We start from the raw sequence: 11,296 nt of genomic DNA on the forward strand, positions 1-11,296 counted from the left end.
ATTTGTTTACTTTTTACGAAAATTATAGGTATATATAATTATGTAAGCAGATCTTGTTTGTCAAAATTTGCAGGCTACCTGCACCACAACTCATCGAAAAATCACCATCAAATCAACTATTGATGTTACTTTAACTGGCGACATGTTAATCACATGTACGGTCACGATTTAATCTGGCACGAACAATTAATTATGTATTTATGTGTGACATATTTTCAAATTACTTTTTGTTATTTGTGGTGTATAGGAAGAAGAAGTGGGCATCTACTCGGCCATATATTACCTATCACTCACTTGTACACTATCAAAGAAAATTAATAAATGCTTTGTAATCTCGTATTGAAAATTACAACAGATAATTAACTGATAATGTTTATCACCTGACACATCATTTTCCTTTTTATCTTACAAAAACCGAAATACATAAAATTAACGATAACCATATATTTTCATCAATTTTGTGGTGCGTTAAAAATATCACTCGCTTGGGTCCTTTTCTTGAGAAAATAGTGATAGTAATTAATTATTGATCATAGAAAAAGACACAAACACAAAAATCAGAGTATGTTCTAGAGGATTAAGATATATAAGTGTTCGGTCCTCAACTTAAAATGGCAATCTGATTAAATATTTTGAAAAAGAAAAATCTAAGGAATTGTTTGATAACCATTTCATTTTCATTTTTCTTGAAAACTGAAAACATGTTTGGTAGTTTTCAAAATCACCCTTATTTTTTTAAACGTCTTGAAAGTGTTTTTAGTTTTTAGTTTTCGTTTTTTTTTTTTTTTTGCTCTCATATTTCATTAATTAATTTCACATCACCACACATGGAATGCAAACCAATTACCAAAACTCGGTAGTTGGGACCTCCCAACCTAGACTTGGCTGCTTGATTCTTGTGTTTGGCCACATACCCAGACCAAGCTTCGAGAACTCCATATGCAAAATTCACCGAAAATCATCTTAATTCTAAAAAATTCATCGACAAAATGCTACGAACTCTTTGTAACATGCACTTTTATTCTATGATCTTAAATTCACAATTTGACCCAAAAAATTACATTTCTAAATTTCACATAAAACTTGAAACTTAAATCAGTTACCAAACAACTTTTGTTCACTTTTCACTTTTTTTATATAAAAAAACAAAAACAAAAATTAGTTACCAAACAAGTTTTCAATTTTTAGTTTTGGGAAAATAAAAAATGAAAACTAAAAACTAAAAATTGAAAATTGAAATAGTTATCAAAGGGCTCTAAGGGAGTGTGTCTGTCTGCTTCTTACACTCAAATTCAAATCCCTCACTCCATAAATTAATTCATAATAATTTAGATTATCATTTACACTAAAATGCATCCAATCTATAACTCTTTCCATCTTCTGAATTCATATAATAAGCTTAGTTGGCTAATACAAGTAGCTTAAGCTTTCTAGAATGGTCCGAGCTACTCCATTATTGTAGGATTGGGTTTCCTCTATATATCTAAGCCGTACTGCACCATATAGACAGATGTTCCAAGAAGGAAGGTATCATGCCACATGTTCAGCTCTGTTTTGTCTATGAGGTTCATTTCATTTATGGGTAAGGAAATTTCAAATAATATAAAAAGGTTTATTTTACTTACACACAATCGAAGGTTGTTTTTGGTCAAAGGTTGTGGTGGTCCAAATTTGTGTGTGTATAAATAAACATACACAAAATCAAACATTTAATTATGAAGTCTGCATGCAGCAGTAATCAGCTATAGTACTTTCCGCTAGACTCTGGTTCATTGGCATTGGTTGTTCAGGGATAGACCATATCTTTTGACCGAATAAATAGATGCTTCAAGATTGTTTGATACGAAATTGTAACTTTCGTTAGCGATAACTTTGGTTCTTGAAGTTAGAAAATAAAAATTTCATGACTTGTTGGACAATTAACATCATATAAAAAATAAAATAAAGACTTGCATTCATTAATTCTAACTTCAAAAATACTACTCTAGCTGTGTCAAATATCGAACCCTAATACACTGCATTCCTAAACAGTAACCTCAACTCTGTTGGGCTGCACTTGATCACCTTCATCTTCATTCTCTCTTGACATCTCCTCCAACGATTTTCCCTTGGACTCCGGCACCAAAAACGTAAAGAAGAACCCCAAAATGCTGATCACACCAAGCACAATGAGAGAATTCCTCATTCCAATGCCAGGCGGATACCCTGCATCAGTCTTAGCCTTATCTTGATTCTGTGATGCATACAAGAACCCAAATGCCCCAATTATCGCCCCCGCCTTGCCTGCAGCTGCGGAAATCCCATGGCACGTGGATCGGAACCTTGCTGGGAAAATCTCTGCTGGTATAACAAATGTTGTACTATTGGGTCCAAAATTGGCAAAGAAAAATGTTAGGCCATATATGACAATAAATCCGATGTTGTTTTCAGGTCTAGTCCAATGATGGTATGGAATTGCCAAGACAAACATGAAAACAGTCATGAAGAAAAACCCAATTAGCTGAATTGCAAATCGGCCAATGTGATCGATGAGGAAGACCGTGACCCAGTACCCGGGAACTGTGCCACATAGGGCTATTAGGGTTTGTGCCCTAGCAATTTTGTAAAGCTCATCTAGGGCACTCATAGAGCTTGCTGATGGCAACCATCCCACAGCGCTGAAGATGTCCTTTTGGAAAAGGTTTTGGCTATAGTAAGCAATGTCTAGCAAGAACCATGTGGAGGCCGTGCCCAATAAATGTAGCCCATGTCTCCTAAGAAACTCTTTGGAAAATAGAGCAAACTTCGAGGACCTGTTGTTTTGTGGCTGCGCTACTTCTTGTTTCTCTTTGATCTCAACATTCAACACTTTGGCCATGTCTTGGCAAGCCTTGGTTTGATCCTTGGCTACCAAGGCAGTGTAACGAGGGGTCTCCGGCATTTTCATCCTTGAATAGAAAGTCAATGCGGCAGGAATTGCTCCAAACATGAGAATAATCCTCCATACGCAATCTGCCTGAGGCACAGTCGATCCAATCGGATCAACTGAGTAGGGGTCAGCATGGTATAGGGCGCGAAAGATAGAAGAAACAACAATAGCCACCATCCCACCAGCCAAAATCCCAAACCCTTGCATTGCAAAAACCGACGCTATAAACGCCCCGCGAGTCTTTTTATTGGCATACTCCGACATAATTGTCGCCGAAAGCGGGTAGTCGCCACCAATGCCAAAACCTAGCCAAAATCGGAAAAAGCAAAGAGTGGCTATGACAGAAGTTGGGGAGCTACCAAAAGAGAGGCCAGAGCCAATGGAACAACCCACCATGAGCATTAGGGTTATGCCATAAGCGCCCTTACGCCCGAGCTTGTCCCCGAGCCACCCGAAGAAGAGCTGGCCGGCTAGGGTACCACATAGGGCAACTCCATTGACTGCGGCTGCCACGTTTGGTGGTAGGCTGCCGGGCTTTGCTGAGCCCTCGACGTGGTAGTAAATGCGCCCGAGGAGTTTGGTGACGAGTGAGATGCAAAAAAGGTCATAAGAATCGGTGAAGAAGCCCATGCCGGAGATCACAACCGCAGTGAAGTGGTAGAATTGGGTTTTGGCTACGTCCAGCACTTTTAGGACCTCAGGTTGCTGTTCCTTCGCCATGGTTGGAGTTTGTGAAATTCTCTCTCGATCAAGTTTCTTCTTTACTTATCTTATAACTTCTTGAAAAAAGTGGGTTGTGATTTATGTATTTATAAGGGTTTTTGGGAGGCAAATTAATCCTGGTCCAATAAGTACTAGGATATAAATGTTTTAACTCTTATTTGGGTTTAAACTGCCTTTAGGATGTGCACATAAGGGTTTTAACTCCTATTTCGAGTCAAAATGCCTCTAGAATCTGTACAAGTTGAATAAAAAGCTTTTATTTATTTTAAATATAATTACCCTAAATAAACCTACGATTTTTTTATTTTTGTTTTTGTTTTTCACGTAACTTGACCCCTAACCATAAGCCTAAACCCTCGAACCCTAACCATAAACCTTCCTCTTCATTATTTTATATAAATAAAAAAATCAGGTAATGCATAATTCCCTCCTTATCGCTCTAGAAAATTCATCAGCTCTGTTAATTTGGGACATCAATTTTCTTCGTTTTTATAAATAATAGTTTCTTTCCGGAAATGCTATATGGAACTAATGCTTTTTATGTCAATTATATCTTTGAGAAACAAAAAGTTACGTTTTCTTTTTGAATATTTATGCATTTGACATTTAAAACTACTGGGCCTTAGATAATTCGATACCACGTTTAGATTGAGCTTACTGAGTATTACATAATATTTTTCAGTTTTGATATGGGCTGATCATCTGCAGATGTTCTTAAATTACTTGTCATTTTGAATTCTGCAGAAATGGATACAGAGCCTGCATTGCTTTTGTACATTTATGATGATCGTGGGTCAAGGAAAGCTGTTGATGGCATCATTACAAAAGGTTTACAATGAAATTTTTTGCAGCAGCCCTTGTTCAGGTCATGGAACGACAAGTAAGGGTGCAATCACATGTTGGCTGCTACAGACTTCTCCAGTGGTCATGTCTTCTTTTCAGTAAGAGTAAGTTTGCTACAGTCTCGAAGAATGCATTGTGTAAAGTTGCCACAGTGCATGCATCATTAATTCATATTGTTATGCAAAGATCTTTCCGTGAGCGAAGGGCTTGCAAGAAGACATTTGGTCACTTATTTTCTCAGGTCTAGCCCGTTGAACCTTCTCTAATTTACATTCTTATTTGCTCATAGCATTTTATATTTCTTGTTTCCTTTCCCGTCACCAGACATTTACAAAATGTATATAGAGGAACTTAAAGATGCACGTATCCCATACAAAGATAGTCCTGAGTTTGTATGGTTGTTGATGGAGTTCTGAAGTACCTCAAGCAAATCATCTTCATTGTTTGAGCAATGCAAGGTGAGAGATTATTTGTCTCATGATCATGTATGAAAGGGGGTATTTATTCTGTTTTTTTTCTTCTTCAAATTGATTTGATGTAATTTTTATTTGCCAAAGTTTTTAACTGATCCTTTGCTTTTCACAGCCAACGCTTCTGGATATATATCTTAGGGAAATTTTAAATGCAAGGGAAAAGCCAGCCAAGGGTCTTACTCTTAGTAAAGCTTTTCATCCACTTTTTAGACATATGTTACATGAAGATTCCCAAAACATTGTGCTTCCATCTGCTGTTAAAATGCTGAAACGTAACCCTGAGATTGTACTGGAATCTGTTGGGATTCTCTTGAATTCAGTCAACCTTGATTTAAGCAAGTATGCGGTCGAAATTATTTCAGTGGCATTGCCACAGGCTGGGAATGCAGATGAAGGCAGAAGGGTTGGGGCGCTGGAATTATACGATGTGTGAGCCAAAAGTCTAATAATCCAGATGCTTTAGAAGCAATGTTCAATGCTGTCAAATCTGTAATTGGAGATTTGTTCCTGATTATTTTATTATTTTGGGATTTTTGAAAAGAATGGAAAGGAAAGTTGTAATGAAGAGCGAATGGAATGAGATGCTGTTTTCGGGTTAGCTGTGGTTGATTAAGTTTTATTTGGCTGTGATTTGCTGCCATTTTAATGCGTATAGCCGCGCAGCTATACGCTTTAATGTATTCGAATATTTAAATAGTAAAGCCGCGCGGCTATACGCGTTAAATTTATTCGAATATTTAAATAGTACAGCCGCGCGGCTATACAATTTAAATATATTCGAATATTGTAATAGTATAGCCGCGCGGCTATACGCTTTAAGTATATTCGAATATTTAAATATTAAAGCCGAGCGGCGATACTCGTTGAATGTATTCGAATATTGTAATAGTATAGCCGTGCTGCTATACTCTTTAATATATTTTAATATTTAAATAGTACAGCCGTCCGGCGATACTCTTTAAATATATTCCAATACTGTAATAGTATAGCCACGCGGCTATACGCTTTAATATATTCCAATATTTTAATAGTATAGGAGTTCGGCCAGATTCTTTAAATATATTCCAGTATTTTAATAGTATAGCCGTGCGGCTATACATCTAATATTTATTTTTTATTTATTTAAAAATTAGTATTTTTATCTTAGCTTTATTTAATTACTTTAATTACTAATTATATTTCAATTAGTATTTAAATATTTTAATTAATTTCACAAATTACTCAATATATAGTAATTAATGATTTTAAATTATTTTGTGGGCTTTTAAAAAAAACTTTTGGTTAGTTAGTTTAGTTTAATATTTTTAATTAAGTAATATCTTAGCTTTATTTAATGACTTTAATTAGAAATTATTTTTTAATTATTATTTATTTAGTGAATAATTAGTATTTAAATACTTTAATTAATTTCATAAATTACTTAATAAATAGTATTTAATTCTTTTAAATTCTTTTACGGACTTGAAAACTTGGGCTTGGAGTTGTTCTTTTGGACGAAATTTCTATCCTATCAAAATCAGGATGAGACGGAATCACAATAATATTTGGAATTTTTGAAATCTTATTGGACTCCTTTTTTTTTTTTTTTTGTTGGAATCGTATTGGACTTGAGTTACTACCCGTGGGTTGTATACAATTTTCCTTTTTCAAAATAATTAACGAATTTAAAGCGACGATTTCAAACAAACAATTTTAAAATATGATTTTACAACCATTAGTGTAAGGTAGTTAATCACAGCGTTTTGCTACAGTGCTAGTGTAGTTTTGTTGTGGTATATTTGCCCGTTGTAAATGGTATCTTGTACACACCCTATACTCTGTATAAAAGAAAATACCAAATTTCCAGCGAAAAAACCACATATGCCAGTAAAACGCTACACAGCTAAATAACCTTATTAATCAGATGTATAGAAAACATGAGTTCAAATAGCAGGGCAGAAGGATACTTTCAAATACTTGATTACAAATCTGAGTTTTCACTTATTCTAACCGGGCGCCTTTGAATTATTTTCTCAACTTCTCCTTCATTCTGTCAACTGCAGCCCTAAGAGTTCCTTCATCTTTGCAGAAGGTAAATCTGACGAGATTCTTTCCATCTTCTGGGTTTAGGTAAAAAACACTGGTTGGGATTGCCACCACCCCAACTTCCTTGATCAGATACTCACAGAAAGCAACATCATTTTCCAGTCCAAAAGGAGTGTGATCTACAACCACAAAGTAGGTGCCACTTGATGGATACACTTTGAAACCTACAGCCTTCAATCCCTCCACCAAAATTGCCTTCTTTGCCTGGTAATCTCTTTTCAGCTCCACATAGTAGGAGTCTGGGGCTCTGAGAGCTGTTGCAGCAGCCCACTGCATTGGAGTGGAGGTAGCGAAAGTGAGATAAGAGTGTGCCTGCCGCACTCCCCATGTCAGGTGTGGGGGAGCTATAGCCCAACCAATCTTCCATCCGGTCAGGGAGAACGTTTTCCCCAAGGAATTCATGGTTACCGTGCGCTCATACATCCCAGGAAGAGAGGCCAGTGAAATGTGATCCATTTCAAAAGCCAACTTATCGTAAACTTCATCAGTGAACACCAACACATCATTTTCAATGCAGAGAGATGCAATTTCATTGAGTTCCTCTCGAGTGAACATTTTTCCAGTAGGGTTATGAGGACTATTTAGAAGAATTGCACGAGTATTCTTTGAGATTGTGGACTTGAGCTCATCGACGGGGACAGAAAAATCCGGAGGGCGTAAGGTGATGCCTTTTACTTGAGCACCAGCCATGGATAGAGTGGCTTCATAAGAATCATAAAAAGGAGCAAAGAGTATAACCTCATCACCAGGATTTATCAAGCCCAGCATAGTTGCCGCAATTGCCTCGGTGCACCCAGAGGTAACTGTAATTTCCTTCTCAGGGTCCACAACAAGTCCAGTATCTTTCTTGAATCGCTCAGCAATGGCAGAGTTTAAGTCCGGAACCCCATATCCACGAGCATATTGATTCTTCCCATCTATGATGGCCTGAATTGCTGCTTCCTTCACAAACTCAGGACCATCAAAGTTGGGGAAGCCTTGCCCAAGGTTTATTGCTCCATATTTAATGGCGAGACTACTCATTTGCGTGAAGATTGTCGTCTTGAATTTTTCTAAGCGCTTTGCAACCTGAAAAACAAAGACCAAAACAAACTCTGCAACTGTTGATCAACTCGAGGATGTAGCACATACAAATGTAGCTCAATCATATATGAATATGCAACATGCCGGATCAAAACAGACATGGTATAAGTCAATGATCACCGCCTATATTTCACCTCAGTTGGATACCACTTTTCCCATGACATTGTCACCTAGGACCCCCAGCCAATTACTTGGCACTACAGACATGTCAAAAGCTTTTGGAAGCAGCCATGGACTGATATATAGATAGAAAAAGCAACAACTGAATATACTGTATGAGGCAAGACTAAAGTCTTTATAGAGGACAACTGAAGTCCAAAAGGCAGGAAAAAGGGATGGAAAAAAAAGAGGGATAGCCTATAAGAGAATAAGCAAAAGAAGATAAAAACTCACCAAGTTGCAAACTAACAAATTAGGAGGCATAAAACTCCACCCTCTAATATCAAAGCAGCTGTATTATAACGTAGTTGTAAAACCCAGAATGACGGCACTATAACTCTAATTAGTGACCACTAATTGTCATCTTAACTTAATGCTTTATTTTTATTATTTCCAACACTGTTTAGTTTTTACTCAACACATTTGACCTTACAGTTGACAGAACAGGCACTTCATTCACTTGGGATTAAAAATGGAGTCTTCGACTCTGTCACATTAAGAATATACATCACGGATAAGTTATAACCCATTATCCAATGGTAAACTTATATTATAATATAAGTGCATCAAGTGATTACATTACTATTATATTATTATCATTGCTTCAGCAGGATTAAGTTACAAAACATACTTGGATTGCTGTCAATTCCTTACAATTGAGTTTCAGGTGGTTTCTTAAGCAGCCTGACATCACTTATTTTTCTCTACATTTCTTTTAAAAACACTCAAAATTAAGAAAATGTAACAAAGAATAGTAAGACACTGCAGTACAGTGGCTACAGCCTGACAATCATTCTACAAGCGTTGAGTAAATTGTAAACAAAAATCAAGTTCACCAGACAGATCCTACTGCAGATCATAAGAAACCTATGAATTTCTACATACCTAAGGCATCTCATCCAAGCTATAAAAAATAAAACTAAAAATGAAGCCTTTTGGCCATGTGTAAATTGCCCAATAACTCAAAGCCCCAAAACCCAATTCCATTCAAACCACGACCATTTACAGTACGCCATGAAATTAAGCACAAATTGGGTCCATAACATACCTGTAAAGGCTGCTGGGTCTTCTGGATCGACTCGCTTTGACCTGAAACGACATCGTTCTGGGTGGAAACGGTGGACATGGTGGCTGAGAAAGATGGGCGAGGAGTGGCTCCTGTTTTAGTCTTAACGAATCTAAAGTCTGCGTACAAATGCTTGGACAAATTTATCAATGAGGAAGAGCCGAAGCGCATTTCATTGGCTGGCCAGGTGCATTGAATCTGCATGACAAAAAGACACAATGGCAATGAAGGCAAACAGAGTCTCCAAAAGTGAAAGGGTTTCTATTCTAAGCGACGGTGAGAGTCAGAGGCGCACGACTATTTTTGTGAGAGATATTTTTTGGGTTTGCCGGGAATGGTTTCATATTCACTGGCCCAAATCCAATGCTGTAAATTTAGTGCACTATTATGAATTTTTATTGGGTACGCATGGATCATGCTGCTATGCATGAATAGATAATTCAATTTTTGATGTCCGCTACCAACCCATTGTGGTTATTGGCCTACTAACATGTGTGTACACTAGAAGGGCGTACTTTGTCCGACTTCACCAAAACGAACAAAATCAAGACCATCACACTTCATTTAGAGTCCGTTTGACACTGCTTTAGATAAAAAATGCTTTTATAATCCCAAAAGACTTGTTTTTCTGTCAAATTTACGGTTAATTACAATTCACTCATATAAATCAGCCATTTTAATACTCTACGGAGTTGCAAACCGGTGCTACTAGGCTCGATTTTTTTTTCACAGAATAAAACATTTTTAAGACAAAGTCATGGATCGTCGAAATTGATTACAGTTTAATTTAGGTTATTTTAAAAGAACACTAGTTTACAAGGCTTCAATTTCTATGGCAAACATTATAGGGTTGTATATATTAAAATAACATTGATCTCTTCATATGACTATAGGAAATCTCACCTGCCCAAAGCCAAGAAATGACAAGCGTCCATTTTGTTTTTCTTTGGGCCTGCGATTAAGAAAAACCAACCATTTACAAGACAAAGTCATAGGCCTCGAACTCATTTGGCCTACAACGGCCTACTACTGAGACTGGCAGCACAGGCAAGTCTAGTTTTGTTTGGACTTGGTTTGGCAACTTTGTCTTGTTTGAAAATTGTTGATGGATAGGTCCTAGACTCCTAGGTAAGTGGCACAAGCAGTTCCTGCTCTGAAAGGATGATAGATATGGTAAGCAAAATGAACAAAATCAAAATACATAGATAGAAAATTTTGAGAGAAGACGAATCCTTAGCTCTGACCTTTTCCTCTTAAATCAGTTTACAAGTGAAGCAAAGTATTTATAAAAAAATATAACCTCCCAAACTAAATCTAATTAGCTCGATCATAGTCATTTAATTTTATTCATGTTAATTTTTAATTTAGTAGTATCATGTTTACGTATTAAACGAAACAAAACCGCCCCTTCGATCCGAGAGAGTGACCTTGAAAACTTGTTTAGCGGCAACTCTCAAAAGGTGGCCCCTGCAATAATAACTAGTCATATATAGTAAGTAGTAGGCACTACTACGATTCTGCAGTGAGACGTTAATGGTATCTCTCTCTCCCTAGGCATTTTAAAGGGGCAAAGTTCGTTTCATTATCACATAAAAGGTTTGAGGTGCTAGGCCCTAATAATGAATAGATGGAGTTAATTATTTATTTTATTTTTGGTTGAAAGGAGGGCAAAGCCCAATAATATATGAATGAACAGTCCCTACATTGGGTTTTATATTTTCTCTAATACCTAAATGAGTTTCATCATGTGTATATAGCCCAAACAACGTCATAGTTAATTAGATTTGAATAACAATCTTGCAATTTGTTACTAAAATAATCTATAAATATTGGGTTTTGAATATAAAATTTGTCTTTCTCGATAGATTAGATCATTTTTAAACATTGGGCTCATGGCCTGTAATATAGGTGCGTGTGTAGAAATTAGAATCACTTAGTTTGTGTATTATTTAAGAG

At 36.6% G+C, this 11,296-nt stretch overlaps 2 protein-coding genes across 2 annotated transcripts; both read right to left on the reverse strand.

Annotated features, from left to right (window-relative positions):
- Positions 1–2,023: 2,023 nt before the first annotated feature.
- On the reverse strand, positions 2,024–3,628 carry LOC117613665 (inorganic phosphate transporter 1-4-like). Its single transcript, XM_034342255.1, has one exon. It carries the CDS (start codon positions 3,626–3,628, stop codon positions 2,024–2,026), a length of 1,605 nt encoding a protein of 534 aa, XP_034198146.1.
- A 3,180-nt stretch (positions 3,629–6,808) lies between these two features.
- LOC117613965 (probable N-succinyldiaminopimelate aminotransferase DapC) lies at positions 6,809–9,657 on the reverse strand. The gene is made up of 2 exons (XM_034342603.1): positions 9,323–9,657; positions 6,809–8,100 (listed from the first exon to the last, which is right to left on the reverse strand). The coding sequence occupies exons 1-2, from the start codon at positions 9,542–9,544 to the stop codon at positions 6,952–6,954; spliced, it is 1,371 nt and encodes a 456-aa protein (XP_034198494.1). The 5' UTR covers positions 9,545–9,657; the 3' UTR covers positions 6,809–6,951.
- Between the last annotated feature and the right edge of the window lie 1,639 nt (positions 9,658–11,296).

The sequence above is a fragment of the Prunus dulcis genome, chromosome 1 (assembly GCF_902201215.1).
Source record: "Prunus dulcis chromosome 1, ALMONDv2, whole genome shotgun sequence".
NCBI classification, from domain to species: Eukaryota; Viridiplantae; Streptophyta; class Magnoliopsida; order Rosales; family Rosaceae; genus Prunus; species Prunus dulcis.